Source organism: Sipha flava, unplaced genomic scaffold (assembly GCF_003268045.1).
Source record: "Sipha flava isolate LNK unplaced genomic scaffold, YSA_version1 285_pilon_pilon, whole genome shotgun sequence".
In the NCBI taxonomy this organism is placed as follows: domain Eukaryota; kingdom Metazoa; phylum Arthropoda; class Insecta; order Hemiptera; family Aphididae; genus Sipha; species Sipha flava.
Window position 1 is genome coordinate 580,732 of NW_020272952.1, and position 19,307 is coordinate 600,038.

Here is a 19,307-nt window from a genome sequence, read left to right on the forward strand (position 1 = left end):
CTACATTACTAAGTTAAAAATGTTTAAGGGGATAAGTGATGTATAAATAATTTAAAGAACAAATTAACAGTATTATTTTTCAAGCACGGTCTTATAAATAATTGTAAATAGTTAGTATTTATCTCTTGTTAAATGCCATTAAACCGTATCAAAGTTAACATAAAATAACAAAATTAAAAAACATCTAAACTATCTGTTATATTTTAAAAATGTAATATAAGACCAAAGTGCTGATGAATGAACCAACTGGTAAGCGCCCCAGGGGAAGACCTCGACAATGATGGCAAGATCGAGTAAATGTAGGTATAAGAATGATAGATGGAACATTGAAACTGCTATTAGCCGTGAGAGAATGGAGGGGTTTGATCAGTGGCGCACACAGGAAGGGTCAGGAGTGTCTACTGACACCCCTCAGAGAATTGGTTGGATAGCTAGTTCTGTGTGAACTTGTATGAATATTTGTTTAATTTAATACTAACCAATTTTTCAGCTATCCAAATCAACATACTAAATATGTCTACCCTAGCACTAAGGCGTCACAAGAAGAGTGAGAATAAGTAGTTGGGCTTAATCCCAAAAATTATGTTATACAAACTTATAAATTAATATCCAGAGAATTGAAAAATAATTAATATTAGGTTTATTTTTAGTATCTTTGTTAGTAAGAAAAAACCAAAAACACTTCAAAATAAGAGTTATACTATGCCTAAACTCAGATTTTACTGTTGGGGGTGGGCGGGTACTTCGAAATATATATTTTCAACACCCTTGTCAAAAATCTTCTGTGTACCACTGGGTTTGATAGAAGATTCGGAAAGACTTAATGGCCAATAAAACAAAAGAACATAAAAATAGTATATGACTAACTATTAATATAGGAAACTAGATTTTAAATTATTATGATAATATTTATCTATATGTAATGTTTAACCATGACAATATTTTTTTGAAAAACACCTATTTATCAACAATAAACTTTTTTACATTTAAATTTTCTCATAAAACACTGATTATTAAAAGGTAGTTTCTAGTTTTTATAGTGCAATTTTATAGTCAAACGGGAAAAAAAACAGTATTATAGTTTAATATTTTCAGCTCAATGGACATTTTGAAATAAGTCGTTTCATCATTGTATCTTACAAAGTATTAACATTTTGATTTACAGTAAAACGTACTCTTTCACACTTGACATTTTTAAATTAGATTAATAAATTAAAATTGAATTTTTAAGGTTACCTCTTTTATAAAGTTAATAAAAAACACCATCTAAAAACATTGTTTTACATTTCCCATAGAACTATATGAAATTAAGTATAAAGTTGAGTGTTTGATTGTTTAACTTTAAAAGTTTTAAAAGACATAGTTTTATTCACACCAATATATGGAATGGAAATCGAATAAATCAAATGTATTTAATTTTTTCATGGTCAAATACAAGATAATGATAGTTCTGTTACTAAAGTCGATTAAAAGTACAAAAAATTACTGTAGTTAGCGAAAACGTTGGGTATTTTAATATAATTAAGATGCGATAATGTTGTAGTACAACAACAGTAACTCGATACGACCAACCAATTAGGTTGAAATTATTTTTTCGCTCTTTACTGTATTGTCGCTCTTTCTTTTTAAGACTGCATTGTTTTTTCGTTTAACTTCTTTTAAGTTTTCGTTTCGTCAGTAGCGGACATACCGTGTACACTACGTGGCTGCTAATAACGTCTGGATAACGCGCTGAGACAAGACAATGTAATTAAGAGTTTGACGTTGCTCGCTCTCGCTTCCGTTTTGACAAGGGTCTGAGATATGTATATATACAACGTACTGCTTGTAAAATAATAAACGGACGCGACCAGTCATCAGGGATGAGTGCACAATGGCCAAACAACGCGAACGCTTAAATCACATTTTCGAAAGGTGATGATAACAATATTATGCGATAGACGAATCGGAAGTGCAGTAAAAAAACAAATTTTTGAGCGGTTTTAATTACATTTCATTTTTTTCAAAGTACAAAATGGTATTTTAAACGCACATGGCAAAAATCAAAGCATAATAAATCTGAAGTGCACGCGCATCATCAAAGACCAAGACGTATAAAATATTTACGCGAGCAGTAATTTTAACGTCTGCGGCGTTATCGACTATTTCGTTTTGCCCTGAGCAGCAATAGCATCCATAGCTTTTTTCACTGTCTCTTCGTCACCCAAGAACTTCATCGAAACTAGCGGTTTGAAGTTTTCGTCAAGCGTGTACTCGAACGGTATGCCCGTCGGTAAGTTCAGGTTCATAATCGTCTCGTCCGTAATATCTGTGTACACACCACAAACGACGAAGATATTATTATTTATAATTATGACAAGGCCGTATCTGGGGGGTCCAGGGTGTCTGGACCTCCTCCCTCCCGAAATTTCTTCAATATTTAACAAATGTTTAAAATAATTATTCATTTTTAATACCAACATAAATATTTTCAGTCAAAAATGAATTAAGCCCCAATTAATCATTGACTACTTTTAATTTTATATCATAATATCATATGAAAATATGATTTTAATTTTAATAAAAGAAGATTAAATCTTTTTCTGTCTTATTTTTAACCAAATATCAAAAGTTAAAATCTAAATTCAATAAAATTATAATATACATGTCTTGGACCCCTCCCAAAAAAAATTTGTAGATACGGCCTTGTATTATGAAGTCACTAATAGCGTTGTACTCCCATCTACTGAGCACAATAAATTATGATGATTCAAACGTGGTTTTATTGGTAGCTCATGTACACGTATCGAACTCTATATCAGAACGATATGTCACGTATCAACTGGTCGGAGGGTTAAAGAATTTATTTAAGTGATGAAGTCGTATTTGACGCAAAATAATAGTATTATAATTGAAGTGCCGTTGTATATATTTCTATCTCCATATAAAAGTAATCAAATTTAAAAAATACACGGTTACGCGTCAGGTACCTCCGATGGGATCAACAATATTGTATGATTTTCACTCTTGTGTATATCTTGCATGTTTATATATATACATATATATGTATTTCATCGAAGTTTGAGAAAAAAATTCAAAATTGACAAGGGGATGATTAATGTGGGACTCTTTGTTTCGAGACTTTGTTTCGAAAGATATCGTGTATATATTAAATATATATATATATATATATATATTAATAGTATAGATGTATGGGATATAGACTAGACGCACGTAGATTCATCTAAGCTTATGAGAACAAATGCGGTACTATGGTTTTTATTTTATTTTTTCACTTTTAGTATATATGTAGTAACGTGCCTACGTTTTTAGTTGTTATTAGATTTTTTACTTATCCATTAACGAATATAGTATCTAATATAGTCCCACTTGTTTAGATCTTTCGCTTACAGTTGCAGTTATTGCCTGCGACTAGTGTTGAGACTAATCTAGATAAATTTATCTAAATAATAATTTAATTATTTTTTATCTTATCTAGATAAATAATTTCATTTTATCTAAAAAATGATTTAAGATAATAAATTCAACCATAAATTTATCTTTATCTAGATAAATTCGTTTTAGTTAAGTCGACTTAGTAAATAATTGTATATTCATAATTATATTGTATCTTAGGTATTATTTATTATTAATCTTTTCGTTATAGGCCCGGAATTAGGTGCTCAAAAATAGAGTATCCCAACATTCATTGTTATGTTATGTTGGTGACTCGTCGATCGTCATTATGCCCTATCCTAGCAAATATTTAAATAACACCTTTGTTTTAAAGGAGGTATTAAAATAAATTATCTTTTTTTTATCTAGATGAAAAAGTATTTATCTTTTATCTTCATCTAGATAATTTTTTGTCGTACTGTCTTTATTTTTATCTAGATAAAAAAAGTACTTATCTAAACCCAATACTGTCCGCGACAATGGTGTACCATTAAGATAAAAATATTCCGTACGCACTGCGTTGCGGCAAATCTGTATACACTCACTGTCCAAATATTTCACTATGCCCCTGAGGCTGTTGCCGTGGGCGACTATTACGACACGTTTCCCTAGTCTCATCTGAGGTACGATGACGTGGTCCCAGTACGGCAGAGTTCTTTCGATGGTCAACTTCAACGACTCGAACATCGGGAAATTGCGGCCCACGCACGGTCCGTCCGCGTATCGAGAGTCGTTCACGATCCGATCGTAGTAAGGGTGATCAGCGTGCATGGAGGGCGGGGGTGTGTCGAAACTGCGCCTCCACACCTTGACCTGGCAAGCAACAATCACCGTATTATTTATGAGATTAAGATACGGCCGCTCTTGCAATTCACTTTCTGCACGGTTATTGTATTGTTTTATCATAGTCGAAACGAAATCAACAGCGAATCGTCGTTGCAAAAATAAATAATGTAATATATCATCGCGGTGACGACGGGAGCCGCAGTGGTTGAAAAACATGAAAACATATTGCTGGGAAAGCGCCCGAGAACATGAGCAGAAAGATTTCGGAAATGGGATGTAAAAACGAAAAAAATCAATAACGTAATGACAAAATGTGTACATTTTTCCAGAGCGACTTAAACCCTCGTTTTTATGCGATCGCGTTTTCACACGCATTCCCGACGGTTTTTCGCTCGTAACGAATGTTTGAAAACACGGTGAGAGTATTAGGTGTTAACGTTAGACATGGAAAACTGGGGGAAAAATATTTTTCTTAACATAATAACCTAGGAAAGTTATGTGGAAGTCTATGCGGTCTACGCGCGCAACATTATTATTCTACCTGTTCTTCGCCGTACTTGGCCGCCGTCTCGGACTTGTTGAGACCCGTGAGACTTCCGTAATGCCGTTCATTTAAACGCCAAGACGTGTGCACCGGAACATCGGTCTGTTCGAGTTCGTTTAGAATTATGCACAAAGTATCTTGGGCCCTCTTCAAAACGGAAGTGTAAGCCACGTCAAATTCGTAATTGCCTCGTTTCAGCGTCTTACCCGCGGTAGCGGCCTCTTCCGCGCCTGTTGAAACGTAATAGATAAACAGAACTGTTCGAAATAACACTTCGCCCGACCGCCAGTAAATAAAATGGCTAAAAAGTCAATGACCAATTCACAACGGCACATTATTATTGTTGTCAATATTTTCCTTTCGTTTTTGTCATGTAAAGCCTGTTTCTGAGAAGCGACGATCGATTTTTTTCGATGCGAAATAGGATATCGGCTCATTATTTTATTGAACTTAAAGACCAGACCATTCAAAACGATTTTTACAAAATCAATTAATCGTTTAGAAATGGAAAAAATCACGTTATTTGGAATTGATTGTTGATTATCAATTAGATTTAGCTAAATATTTATTGCTCAGATTAAACAATTAGAGTTTATTAAACTGTAAGTCAGTAATTACACAATTTAAAAAGAAATCTAAATCTGATAATTAAGTAATAACATAATTTTATAAATTATAATAATAAACAATTATAAAAAATTATTTTGAATTGTAAATATTAGTCGTTCTACAATTAGACAACTCATACTACCCTTTGGACTCAGTTCAGAGTCGAACCAACCACAGAACAGATTTTTTCTATTCCAATCACTTTCACCATGTCTGACCATTACGATTTTGTAATTGGTTGCTGATTTCTATAAAACAATATTATAAAAATATTAACAAAAATTTAGTAGTTCATTTTGAGATTATGAGCAACGCGTTTTTCATAAAATATAACAATAATAATAATATCAAAATAGTGAAAAAGTTATTGTTATTGAATTAATCGATTGCAATTAATTTGTAGGTAGAATAATTTTTTTCTATAAAAAATCATTTGTAATATGATTATGTACTCTGTTCCAACAACAATTCTAAATGTTTTCTCTACTCGTTTTTTTAGTTAACTTTTATCGGTCGCAACTTGGTTATTAAGTGATGAATTCAATATAATTAAATTTCAAAATAATTAAGAATAAGTAGGTAATTATGAAGTTTATAAGAGATTTCATAAAAAGCAATAAGAATTATTTTTTAATCATTGTAATTGATTAATCACATAATGATGGCCATAGTCATAAGCCGTGGCTAATCTCCAAATGTATTTTTTTATTAGTTTGTTATTTAATGATAAAAACTTACAGTTAAAGTATAGTGACGTATTTGAGAAATATGTTTAATCGTGCTTAATTTGCTTGGGATTTCCATTGTTTTAAAGAAAAATCTTGTAATATAACTAAACATTGTGAATTATAATATTAGATATTTTATTGATGTAATTTTTCTTAAATCATAAACTTCACAAACAAAATATTTATAAATTTGTAATTATTATAATCACTGTTATCAAACATCAATAAGAACTATGTATAGCCAATATAATAATTTACTTGGGTGATGAATTAGAGGTATAGTACTAAATTACATTTTTATTTCATAGTTTAGTAATTTTCAAAAATATATTTCTTTAGACATACATTATATATATGTATTTATAAATTAATTGTTTGCAATTTATTTTTGTGTTTACACCAGTTATTGAGCTTTAAATATTTAATTAAATAATCATTTTTTACTTGCATAAATTTTATAATATAAAAGTGTAGACTTACTTATTATATATCATAGTGTAAAAATGTATGGATGAGTGTATACTGAATATATATTGATAGTTTTTGCAGTAATTTATCTTTATGATGCTATAATTCAAATTAAAAAAATGCTAATAACAATTATAATTTGTAGGTAAGACATAAATATAAACAATATTATACAATGTAAAAATTGTTTAGCTAATATCTGTGAATTTTAAAAAATTGATGCTGTTATTACATTATGTATTGAAATAGTTATAATTGTTTTATTTTTTAATTTTTCCTTTAAAATTTCTTTGTTTTAGAAATTCCTTTTCTTTAGAATGTCCTGGTAAGTTCTCTTGATCTTTTCAACAAACGGCTTCTTTTTTCATGTATTTTTTCCATTAATAATATTAATATATAATAATATGTTTCTAATTAGATTAATTTTTAATGTCATCATATTAGAAGAGTTTCTTTTATAATGGATTATTTTTCATCTTTGTAAAGTTTAAATAATTGTGGAAACCAATATTATTAAACATGTCTCTAATTATAAGAACAATAACAATAACAAACAACGTATTGGTACTAAAATACACAATTATTATTACAAAAGTATTTTCATTCATGCTGTTTACGAGTAATGTTTGGAGATTATTTAACCATTAAGAATAATATGTGAAACATAAATGTTCTATTCCAGGAAAGGATTTATATTTTTATATTTTATTGTAGAAAAGAGAAATATTTATTATTTATTCTGGCCTAAAATTCAAATTTTCTTTTAATTTTCCATGTTTTGAAATAAATCGATAAGCCCAATCTTACCATTATTTAAGTTAACTGTTTAAATATTTATGTTAATGTACATTCGGGAATAACAATTTTATTTCATCGTGAATGATTTAAAAATTTACCGCCTGAAAAGCTAATTATTATTTAGTAGTTTATGAGATAGGTTAGATACATTTTTAATTGATTCATTTTTTATTATGTAGTGTATACGGATAAATAATAGATAATTGAAATGAATAATAGTATACAATTTATTAGGCCCCCCTCAAAAAAAAAAAAAAAAATAAAAAAAAATATTAATTTGTTATGTGTTGTGCTTCAAAAGTAATTTAATTTTTGTTTTAATTTTGTGTAATAATTTTAGTAACTAAATATTTTCAGTTTTAACTAATTCTTTTAATTTTTTGTTTTTAAAAATAAGAGAATACCTAATAATATTAATAATTCTAAATTTTAACAAGTCAGTTGAAAGTGCCAAATAATATAAAAAAATCGATATGTATAAAAATATTAGAAAAATAAGACGAACAATTGTTAAACGGAGAGTTGGCGTTTATTCACTCCAGTATAGAATAGAAAGGCAGTTATACTATTATTTATTTAAAATAAGTCAGAATATTTATTGCATTCGAACAAAAAAAAAAACACCTTGTGTTAAGCTTATAGAAATTCTAAAATGACCCCGGTATTGTTAAAATAATGCTTATGCATTTTCCCACCAAATGTTAGTGTATTTTTTAGATTTTCACCAAAAGTAATATGATGTATAATGTTAAATATATTTATTACGCATATGAAAATTTAAGAGATTCAATTTTTATTTTTTAATTAATTTTTGATGAAAAAGAAAGAAATTCAATGAAAAATAAAAACCGGTGATGCGAATTTATCTTTAGTGCGAGGTGCGTTGTGCTCATATCATAATTTACACTCCTTTTAGCCTTTACTGTAAGTTCTAGGACACAGATCAATTAGGAATTGATGTCTGAAAGTTAATATATAATATGTTTCAAAACTTGATAATTTCTACAAAATAAATATATAATTCGTGAACATTATGATATTCAATAAAATGATAATAATTCTAAATAATCATAGTGAATTTATAATTAAAACGTAAAATACTAATTGATAAAAATTAATTGCTGGCAGAATACAACAAATAGTAAATTAATAATTGAATGTCATACAATTATAATGAAATTGGAATATTACTTTAATTAATGTTTTTTTAACAATGTCTCCTTGTGGATCATACGTTTTAGTCTTTGGTCATGAATTTGAAATAACTGCCAGAAAAAAAATTCATCCTTTTGTGGTATTATTAGCTTTTGATTTAATCTCAGCTTAGAATTTTAATTTTTGTCTTCTTAGGTACCTAATATGTTTATTTATTTTAAAACTTTTTTATTTATTATACACTACTACAGTACATTTTCTTATAATTGAACATTCTAACATTTTTGAACATTTAAATCTTAAAATTTTAAATAATAATAAATTATTTAACTTAAGAAAACTTCTTGTCAGTGAAATAGTTTTTAAAAACTAATTTATGAATTTGATAGTCAAAAAAATACAAATAATGGCAATATCTTGAACATTATAACATTAAAAGTAACTTTTTAATGTAAAATATTTTGACTTGGTTATTTTATTTTGTGTATTTATATTTTATAATTGGTTTGTATTTTGTTTTTATGATTTTGAGAAAAACATTTTTGTTGAAATGCTAAATGCATAATGTTATTCCATTTATTACTTTAATACAATTAATTATATCTATTTTATATTATCAAATTTTTGATTCAAATGGAAGTGAAAAATGTATTTATTTTATCATAATATTTGTTGAACGATCAATATATATTTAGTATCATAAAGCTACCTCAAAATATATACAGATAATATTTTTAAATCAAAAAATGGACTCGAAAAGAGTTATAGTATTTAGACTTTGATTGATTGTCTTGAACCGTTACGGGGAATCACAATTCACAACGTTTCTATTACTCGTATATTGGTATATTGAATATGGTAAATACCCAAGTATAAGCTATATTTTTAGAAAAACTAAAATATTTAGTGAATCGTTTTTTTGAGAATTTAATGAAATGTTTGATTTGTTATCTGTATATATAATACAGTAAGCTGATTGACTGCTATCAACGCACAGCTCAAACCATTGGACGCATCTGGCTGAAATTTGGCATACAGATAGCTATTATGATGTAGACGTGCGTTAAGAAAGGATTTTTCGAAATTTTGAATTTAAAGGGTTGAAATCGGTTTAATATTTTTTGACCCGGTCGATAACTGCGCTATTGAAAATGAATTATATTAAATAAAACTATTAAAAAATTATTAAAAAACTATTAAAAACTATTTAAAAACTATTAATTTTATTTTTGGTAGTAAATGACGGAAATTGCATAAATATTAAACAAAAAGATTCCGCAACAGGTGCTAAAACAAATAAGAATGTTAGTTCAAAAAATTATTATGCATATCGGTTGATGATTAGACGCGATCAGGACTAAGTTATTTTACGATGCATAAGCTTTGTCAACAATTCATGGTCGAAATATATATAAAGATGGACAGCGAACGATTTCGATACTTCAATTTCGATTCAATCAAAAAAAGCTGCGTGCAAAAGATTCTCAAAACAATTGTTAGATATTGGAGATGGGAAAGTTACTACAGATTAAACGGGATGTATAAAATTACCGAACGATTTCTGCACAATCATTTATTCGCAAGATGCTCTCATTGACCAGATATATCCCAGTGTACACAGACAATACACAAATCATGAGTGGCTGGCAGAAAGAGCAATTTTAGTAGCAAAAAATGTGGAGGTCAACGAATTGAATCTCAAGATACAAAATTTGTTACCAGAAAACTTGGTCTCATACAAATCTGGATACAGTTTGCGATGCTACTGAAGTTGTAAATTATCTAACAGAGTTTTTAAACTCATTGGATTTACTAGGCATGCCACCGCATAATTTACAATTGATCATTACAATTTACCATCGATAAAATACCTCCTTCAAAGTCATTTAAAGTTGTAATACATGCAGATAAAAAACCACCAGAAGAACATAGAGGCAGGTATAATGCACCAACGGCAAATGAAGTTGCTTTAGTGTTAGTAGATCAGAAGTTTGATCGAAGAGACATCATCCTCGAAAACCGAAGTAACTTACTTCACCGTATTAGTTAGATACATCGAGCATACGACGCACTGCAGTATCCTTTAATGTTTTGTTGGGGGGATGATGGGTATGCAATCAATATACTACAACGCGATCCAAAAACCAAGTTACCGCTTAAAAAAACTGTCTCTGCATCAAGTTTTTACTCATATTGAATAATGGTCAGAGAAGGGGAAGACAACTATTTAGTTAATTATCGTTCTCTTTTCAGTCAATATTTGGTAGATGAATACGCCAAAATTGAAACTGAAAGGCTAAATTACATCAAAAACAACCAAGCCAAATTGCGTGCAGATAGTTATATTCATTTAAAGATGCGATTGGACGACGAGACATAGAAGCTAATCAGTTAGGCCAAATGGTTATACTCCCGTCAACTTTTACTGGTGGACCAAGGTACATGCACGAAAGAACACAAGATGCTATGACCTACGTTAGACATTACGGTCGTCCTGACCTTTTTATTACTTTTACATGTAATCCTCGCTGGGACGAGATAAAAGAGCTCTTACTTCCCGGTCAAAGATCATATGATCGACATGATATAATTGCAAGAGTGTTTCGGTTAAAAGTCAAAAAGACCATGAACTTATTGACAAAAGATAAAATATTCGGAGAAGTGAGATGCTATATGTATTCAACAGAATACCAAACTGTAGAGAGGTTCAGGTAGTTGTAAGCTATAACTTATCGAATAGGTTATGATAATAACTAAATTAATATGTATAAAATATTATTTCAAAAATCTTAATTAATTTAAATTTCAATAGATTTAACAAAATTTAATCTTGGCAGGTTACATACATTTATATACTTATTTGTGATTGGTGCGTACAAATTTCGCTTCCACAAGTACTTAAAAAAAAATAATCTAGAACGGTGGTGTTGTTGTAAAAAAACCTGTACAGCTTATATTCATTTGAACTCCGATAATGAAGTAGTCAAAAAAGTTATTGATCATAGTTATGGTGAAGAAAACGAAATATTGAACCGTCAAATCGTGAGTAATCAATTAAAACGAAAAGCTATCGACGATATTTGCGAAAAACCAAGTAAAATCATTAGTCGCGAATTACTTACACATGATGTAGATACTTTAACTACATATGATTTACAATTGATCAGAAAAAATATGCATTATGCACGATCGTCTATTTTGCCCAAATTACCAAAAAATTTGGAGGAACTTCAAACTTCATTAGACAATATGAGCGATTTCTTATTAACCAATCGTAGTGAAAACTTTTTGTTGGTAAATGATAAGGAATCGAATATCTTATTATTTTCTTGTAAAAGTAACTTAATGTTTTTAAGCAATGTTGATACAATTTTTGTTGACGGAACTTTCAATAGTTGCCCAAGCCTTTTTACTCAAATCTTCACAGTTCATGGCTTACAAAATGATAAATATATACCACTATTATTTTTTCTACTTCCTGATAAGGAATTAAAAACCTACGAAAAGGCATTTTTCCACATTTTGTCTGAATGTAATAAAATCAATATTATATTTTCTCCAAAAAAAGTTTGCAGATTTTGAAAAAGCAATACATTTGGCTATTTTATCAGTTTGGCCTTCAATAACTCTGAAGGGATGCCGATTTCATTTGGGCCAAAGCTGGTATAGGAAAATACAATCAATTGGCTTAAGTTCTGAGTATAAAATTGACAGCGATTCAAGTAAATACTTGAAATATTTTTTTGGATTACCGTTTCTTCATCCCGACGAAGTGATCAACTGTTTCACAGACGATTTAATATCTATTAAACCGTTAGATGAAAAAATTGATATATTTACTGATTATATATTAGAAACATATATACTACCAGAATCTAGTTTCCCGCCTTCATTATGGGCAGAATACTCGGCTACTACTATGAGAACTACAAATAGTTGTGAAGCTTTTCATTCTAAGCTCAACGCGATGTTTTATAATGCACATCCAAATATTTTTCAATTTATTGATACTATGAAGAGGTTACAAACAGATATTTATATAAAGCAACGTAGTATTCACTTAAACAATCGCACAACCTCGATAATTAAAAAAGAACAGTTTTTAAAACAAGCAATGGCAGATTTTGAATCAAAAAAAATTAGTAGGTTTAAATTCCTAAAAAAGTTATCTTTTAAATTTTTACCGGTACTATAACATTTTTATAAAATTAAAATTACAAAAAAAAAAAACAATACATTTTTCACCAATAACGATAATATTTTTTATACAGTTACAATTTTTTTGACAAAATACAAAAACAAAAATAATATATTAAGCAAAAATAATATTTTTAACCTACCTGTAGTAGTAAACTAGTAACTATTACTACAGACAGTCCTAAGTCTGTATAAAAATGGGAAGAGAAATATTGTTTAGTTTTTATAATATACGAGACTCAATTGGTACCTATAAAAGTTAAAAAAATTCGGGACGCAATTAGTATGACCACCAAAAAAACCCGGGACGCAATTAGTATGACCTCCAAAAGAACCCGGGACGCAATTCGGAATGAATTTTTGCCGCGGGACGCAATTCGTATGCAGCCTTATATTCAACCCATGATCTGATCATTTTAATAATTTAAAATTACTTTTCATAGTTTGTTTGTTTCATAATTTAAAATAATTTTGCAAGTTGTTGCAACTACCACGTTCTCCTGGTTGAATAATTTGCTTAACACTAAAATGTGGTCAATAATGTTTCTTCAGTCCGGGTGTTTAAGTTTTACCACATTATTGACAAATTTGTTGAAAAAAATTACAAAAAAATTGTCGACAAATAAGTTGTCCACAATGTTGCTTTAGTCTGTAATATAGACTCTGTACGCCGTACAATGACAATGTACAATGACCGGACCTGTTGACTAAGTCCGCAAAGGATAAAAAAATAATAGGAAAGTGAAAAGACAAATTTTGCTGGAGAACATGCGCACCATACGAATGGATTAAATATTCTCGTCTGATTTTTGTATCTTGAAAAATAAAACGATTGGCATTTTATGGTTTATATTTTAATTTTAACATTCACCAACTGGAATAAGTTTAGGAATAGGAATAGGATAATTTAGGAAAATGGCTATTTTAACAAACTGGTTATTATTTTTGTTTTATAAATATTTCGATGACCTTATACAACGTAACCAACAGTTTTGAAATCATCGTCTGAATTATGATCCATATATATATATCTTAAGATAATTAACAGTAGGACGTGCGAGTTTTGCGCTGAGAAATATTTGAACAATATATTATAATTTTTGAACGCGTTCGACCTTTACGCATTTCAATGTCAAACATTAAATTACTGACAGTACATTAATATTGGGTATTGTACGTATGATTTTTTTTTTTTTTACCGAATAACGCTCTGGAGAGCAAGGGTACGGTTGAGCGTGTTTTAATTTATAAATTTCCCTAGAATAGGTTAGGTTAGTTATAAAGAATACCTACGACCTGTATGCAAATAGCAATTGGTTTTCACTGCAGTATTTTAGTTAGCGCGTGGGAAACGTTAATTATTGTCATTATATTTATTGATGTGAACGAGCCGGCGCACGTCGCGTGACAGCAGGTTTAAACGTATAAGTAAACACTCAAACTCAGACTACCGGAAACGCGCGGTGAACGACGCGTCGAGACCACCGGTGTTGTACGGACGCAGTAGCCGAAGAACAACGCGTTGCCGGTCGCGATCGATGTGACAAGACCAAAGGGACCGAGGACGAATTGCCGTACCTTATTGCGTTCAAAACCGCATTGGTATCGAAAACGCAATTGCGCTCACGCCATCGAGATACGTTGTAGTTTCGAAGTGTTCGTCCGCGCGGTGCTGAACGACCGTTGCGATAAACGCGTGCTGCAATCGTTTCGACGCGTTTTCCCGCGAGCGGCAGTGACGTCACACCGCATCGCGTACGTTCGCATGACCGTTCGATTTGCTGGACGCGTCTGCGGTGTCGTCTAAAAATCGTTCGATCGAACGCACGTCGTTTTCGCGCGACTTCCGACCAGGCCCGCTGTGGAACGCACGATGGCCCGACCGCGTCCGCGGACCGCCGTGACCGCGTCGGTTGCGCTGTTGGCCGCGATCGCGTGCGCCGGCCACCAGTGGACAGCGGCCGAGGGCGCCCGGATACTGGCCGTGGAGACGGTGGCCGCCAGGAGCCATTGGAACTTCATGAGCGCGGTGCTGCGATCGTTGACCGCGGCCGGCCACCAGGTAACGGCGTTCACGCCGTTCCCGGATGAAGGCGGCGGCGGGGTGAACTACACGGCGGTGGACACGTCCGCTCAGTGCCAGATGCTGACGGCCACGGACCCGGCGCTAATGGTGGCCAGCTTCGGCGGCCCGGTCGCCCTGATGCGCACGTTGCCCGCGTTCTGCCAGAACCATTGCGACGTGGTCATGCGCCACCCGAGGTTCGACGCGATCATGCGCAACCAGAACGCCCCGGCCGCCGGCGTCGCGCCGTTCGACCTGGTCATCATGGAGCCGCTGGCCGTGGACTGCATGTCGCATGTGGCCCACACGCTCAGCTTACCCATCGTGTACGCCATCCCGTCACCCATGATCACGTACGCGGAACGCGAATTCACCGGGCACGTGTCGCACCCCGCGTGCGTTTCCAACCTGATCGCCGGCCACGCCGTGCCCCGCACGTTCGTCCAAAGGTTCACCAACAACATGCTGCTGGTGTACACCATGGTGGTACGCGAGTTCCGTAACCGGCTGCTCCGGTTCACCGATCCCAGGCCGTACGACGCGAGTCCTGTCGTCCGCCCATCCGTGATATTCCAGAACAGCTTCCACGGCACCGAAGCCCCGAGACCCGTTCTGCCCAACGTCGTGGACGTCGGAGGCATTCACTTGGAGCCGGCCAAAACGATACCGGCCGTAGGTATATTTCGTATTATTTCGTCTTCGGTTCGACGCCAGATCAGCGGATCACGACATTTTTTAAGCCCCTCAGGAACGAAACATCATTTTTTAACGCCCCAAGAAGAACGGGTACTCATGAAAAACGCGCCTATAGTTGAAAATTAAATAGAAAATAGAAGTACACGGTTGAAATTTTTAAACGATTAATGTTCAATTGAAATTGAAAATCATAAACTATAACGTTCAATGAAAACGGGTCAAATCTATGACTATACTGAAAATATCACTTGGACTGTTCTAGCTGATTGATATTTATTTTTTATCAACTCGTGTTTATTTCATAGATAAAAGGATAAGACTGTATTGTTTGAAAATTATATCAGATAAGTCATGGCATAAAGCTTAGCATAATATCTGTACTCCAGTTTTTATTTTTTTTTCAGTTGTAAGTTTTAATGTAAGCATAATATATATTACGTTCAACACCATCCTACCATTCAGAAATTGCTTTTGAATTATCGCCCAAAATAAGTTCACCCCCTCTTAGACCCTTTTTCAGCACCCAAAGGGTGAGGATCCACGCAGAAAATCATTGGTCTAGAAGTTGTTATACAGGTACATATATATTATATAACTTTGAACTAAGCATACTACATAGCAGAGATTAGCAACTGGCGGTCGGCGTACTTTTTTTTTTTATCTCGCCCGTACTTCATTTTCAAATTACATTATAATAATTTAACGTTTATCGGTATTTAATTTTATTACGGTGGTTGTAAAATGTAGATATTATATTCTTATCTAGTATTGAACTGCAGCTTAAATGTCTAAGAACTATATATATATATCAGCGTAACAAACAAAGCTATAAGTATTATGGGTTTATTGTATTAGTTCAGTCGTAAATTTAATTGCATAAATTTAAACACTGTCTATTTTAATAACTATTTTTTTTTTAAAGTTCTGTAAATTGGTTACCCTCTAGTCACTTTTACTTGCCCATCCTGCAATACGTATAATTATATAGTACTGGCTAACAGAATTTTCGAGCACACCGTAATTAACACATGTTATGAATTTATATTACCATCTTATCAATAAATTATCATAATCAACCGTGCTGTTTAACTAGTATATTATGATACTTGGTGTTTCGTAATTTAGCTGTGAAAACCGTGTGCTGTGTGGCCATACTTGGTTTTAACGAAAATTACTTGTTCCACGAATGGCCATAATAATACATTTAATTTAGTATTTTAATAAGTATTATAATTTATCTCTACGACCTAGTTGTTCAATATAAAATAACAAGCAAATTCTTTGAACAAATTCCAAATTTACCTTCGAATGACATAATATTAGTTTTGAAAATGCATCACACATAATAATTCATAAATATATTTTTATTTTTTTTTCCCACTGGGCAACTTCCCCCTTCTGTAAATCAATTCCCATCACATTTACTTATCGTTAACTTGCAAATACAGATTGTAAATATTATGTTTTGTTCAATAAATAAAATATAACTAAAAAAAAAGAAGATATTTGTATGAACAATAAGAAAAAAAAAAATTTTTTTTCGAATCTTGTATAAAATAATATTAATTGATGGGAACCTTAAAATTAAATTGTTTATTAATTGTAATCAAGCATTATTACTATAGACCTCAGTTATTTGTAATTTCTTTCGAGTTTAAATGCTTAAGCAACAATATAAATAATATATCTTCTGAATACTAATGTATTAGTACTAGATATTATTGCAAACGGTTTAAAATATTGTATTATATTTCCATTCAGACTTATCGAAAATAATTCAAATCTTACTATAAAAATGATAAATAAATATTTTATAAAACTGTATGGCTTTTTTTCCATTATTCTGATACCAAAAGAGTAAGGTTGGTAGATATGTCATATTATTATAGAAAATAAAATAAACAAGTTTTCTTAAAAAAAAAAAAAAAGTACAACAGTACCACAAAAAAAAGTGTCATAAGTGTTTTTCACTATAATAGATCTTATATTATCAGTTTATTTACTCTATAAAAACCTAATGATGAAAATGCATATAATGTATCTTTATAATTCTGGTAATTCTGGTTTAAATGAGAGAAAATAAAACTAGTTTCTATTTATTTTAGCAATAATATCAGTACTGTAAACTTATATCTCCATATAATATCGTATGAAGATACTTCAACATTTTTTTTCTGTTAAATAAAAAACTTATATTGAATATCAATGAAAGCTTTAATATCATGAGTATTTCAAAAATAGTCGGCTACTGTTTCATATTTATTTGGATTTTCATGAAAATGTAATTTGGGTTGAAAATATAACCATGGTACGTGAACAAAATGTATTTCATTATAATATAGTACTATTAATAATTAATAATAATTTTATTTTTTACAATTCATTTCAATATTTTAGGATATTTTGGACTTTATTGAAAAATCTACGCATGGGGTCATATACTTCACATTCGGTTCAACCGTTAAAATCTCTTCACTACCAAAGCACATTATTAATACATTTAAAGAAGTGTTAGCTCAAGTTCCTCAGAGGGTGTTGTGGAAATACGAAGACGAAATGAAAGATTTACCAAAACACGTGATGATAAAGAAATGGTTGCCCCAGCGTGATATATTATGTATAATTTATCAATGAATCTTTTACTCTCATATTTTAAAGTATTTTAATTTTTTAGTGCATCCTAAAGTGAAGTTATTTATAAGTCATGGCGGTATATCTGGAGTATACGAAGCACTTGACGCTGGTGTTCCAGTACTCGGATTTCCTATGTTCTATGACCAGCCAAGAAATTTAGATAATTTAGTCATCGCTGAAATGGCTATAACTATGGACCTATTTACTGTGGCTAATGACACTTTGTTGAATAATATTTTAAAACTTATTAATGATAAAAAGTGGGTTCAAATGTACTCAAAGCTTATGTGATATTTACTAGTGATTTGTTTAGATACGCTAAGAATGCAAAAATTGCTTCTAATCGATTCAAAGATAGGGTGATATCACCAGAAAAATTGGTCGTTTACTGGACAGAGTATGTTATTCGTCACAGAGGAGCGCCTCACTTGAAGTATCATGGATACAATCTGACCTGGTACCAATATTTTCTGTTAGATGTGATTGCAGATGCAGTAACCACTTCTATTTTTATTTTATTTGTTATGTATAAATTTTTGAAATTTATTTTCAATTTTTTTTTTAAGTTTTTAAGTAATGAAAAGGTTAAAATTCAGTAAGTTTATGAGTATAAATTATTTTAGCTTTAAAAATTGATTATGCATTTTTATATTTGAAAAGAAATATTGTTTTTATGTATCAAAATAAAATATTATAAATTTTAGTGTCTATTATTTTTAAATTTTTTTCATCATTGATAATTTTTAATTAGGAAATATCTACAAAAATATAGTTATAAATTATGAGTGCTTATTATTATCATAATAAATATGAGGAAGATCATTTAAGAAGTACATGTTTAATTTTATCATATAATTCCAAAATCTAAAAAATAAATGATATTGAAACGATTATTTTATTTTATTGGTAAATATATTCAGTGGTATGATAAAGACTTATAAATTTTATAAGCTTCGTAACTTTGTGATTTTCATTATTGGATAGTAATGAAAAATAAATATACGTGATAATATTACTTAAAAAAGTTAGGTACTTATAGAATTTTACTCGAGTATGCACAAGTCAAAAAAAAAAATGTAGTAAGAATCACTATTTTATAGGTGGAATGACTAAAACAGTATATTTATTAAGACTATATAAAAATAGTTGGTTTCAATAGTGAATAATACTATATTTTATAGTTTTTTTTTTT

At 31.0% G+C, this 19,307-nt stretch overlaps 2 protein-coding genes across 2 annotated transcripts; one reads left to right on the top strand and one right to left on the bottom strand.

The window, feature by feature from the left end:
• Positions 1-2,134: 2,134 nt before the first annotated feature.
• LOC112685662 (phosphoglycerate mutase 1-like) lies at positions 2,135-6,214 on the bottom strand. The gene is made up of 5 exons (XM_025557599.1): positions 6,113-6,214; positions 5,517-5,622; positions 4,763-4,995; positions 3,981-4,248; positions 2,135-2,308 (listed from the first exon to the last, which is right to left on the bottom strand). The coding sequence occupies exons 1-5, from the start codon at positions 6,212-6,214 to the stop codon at positions 2,142-2,144; spliced, it is 876 nt and encodes a 291-aa protein (XP_025413384.1). The 3' UTR covers positions 2,135-2,141.
• A 7,963-nt stretch (positions 6,215-14,177) lies between these two features.
• On the top strand, positions 14,178-18,710 carry LOC112685663 (UDP-glucuronosyltransferase 2C1-like; the record flags this gene model as incomplete). The annotated part of the gene is made up of 4 exons (XM_025557600.1): positions 14,178-15,457; positions 17,879-18,098; positions 18,156-18,375; positions 18,429-18,710. Coding segments are annotated over exons 1-4 (1,586 nt in total), but the record flags the coding sequence as incomplete, so codon positions are not given.
• Positions 18,711-19,307: the final 597 nt, after the last annotated feature.